Source organism: Plasmopara halstedii, assembly GCF_900000015.1.
Source record: "Plasmopara halstedii genome assembly, contig: Scaffold_3120, whole genome shotgun sequence".
NCBI lineage: Eukaryota > Oomycota > Peronosporomycetes > Peronosporales > Peronosporaceae > Plasmopara > Plasmopara halstedii.
This window is the reverse complement of record NW_020190023.1, coordinates 58,615-59,100: the sequence shown is the minus strand read 5'-3', so window position 1 is coordinate 59,100 and position 486 is coordinate 58,615. Positions and strand designations below refer to the sequence as shown.

The 486-nt window shown below is 37.9% G+C and overlaps 1 protein-coding gene across 1 annotated transcript; it reads left to right on the top strand.

Annotated features, from left to right (window-relative positions):
• Positions 1-211: 211 nt before the first annotated feature.
• Positions 212-432, top strand: PHALS_07570 (uncharacterized protein; the record flags this gene model as incomplete). Its single annotated transcript, XM_024721061.1, has 2 exons — positions 212-345; positions 402-432. 2 exons carry the CDS (start codon positions 212-214, stop codon positions 430-432), a joined length of 165 nt encoding a protein of 54 aa, XP_024586198.1.
• Positions 433-486: the final 54 nt, after the last annotated feature.

Sequence of the window (486 nt, the reverse complement as noted above, 5' to 3'; positions counted from 1 at the left end):
AATCGCGATTGAAGAAATAGCGCTACTAAAACGATCATTTTAGAATCTCGTCAAAAAAGATTGTTAGATTATGAACAGCTGTGATGTTTGCATTTTGCATACTTTACTAACGTTACTCAGGAATGAGGGGAATTAGAAAGTGTGTTAACGATCGAACCGCAGTCTTCCTCTAGAGAGACAATTTTCTATCCACTCGTTCCTATTGTATTCAATGTTAGGGGAGCTTCGATCTTGCTTGAGATTATTCAAACTGACTCCAACTGTGGGCTGTCCCGTCACTAGGTCATTTTCCAAGAGTGACTGTGACACATCTGAGCAAGAAACTCAACCGAGTTTCAGAAAAAGGTCCGAATCTGAGCCATTAAGAAGACTACAGCTGTCTATTCTACAGATTGTTATAGGTTTTACAAAAGTATTATAATCCATGTGTAAATAATGCCTGTGATTGGAAAAGTATTGGACAAAAAAGAAGACTGCAAATGTTAC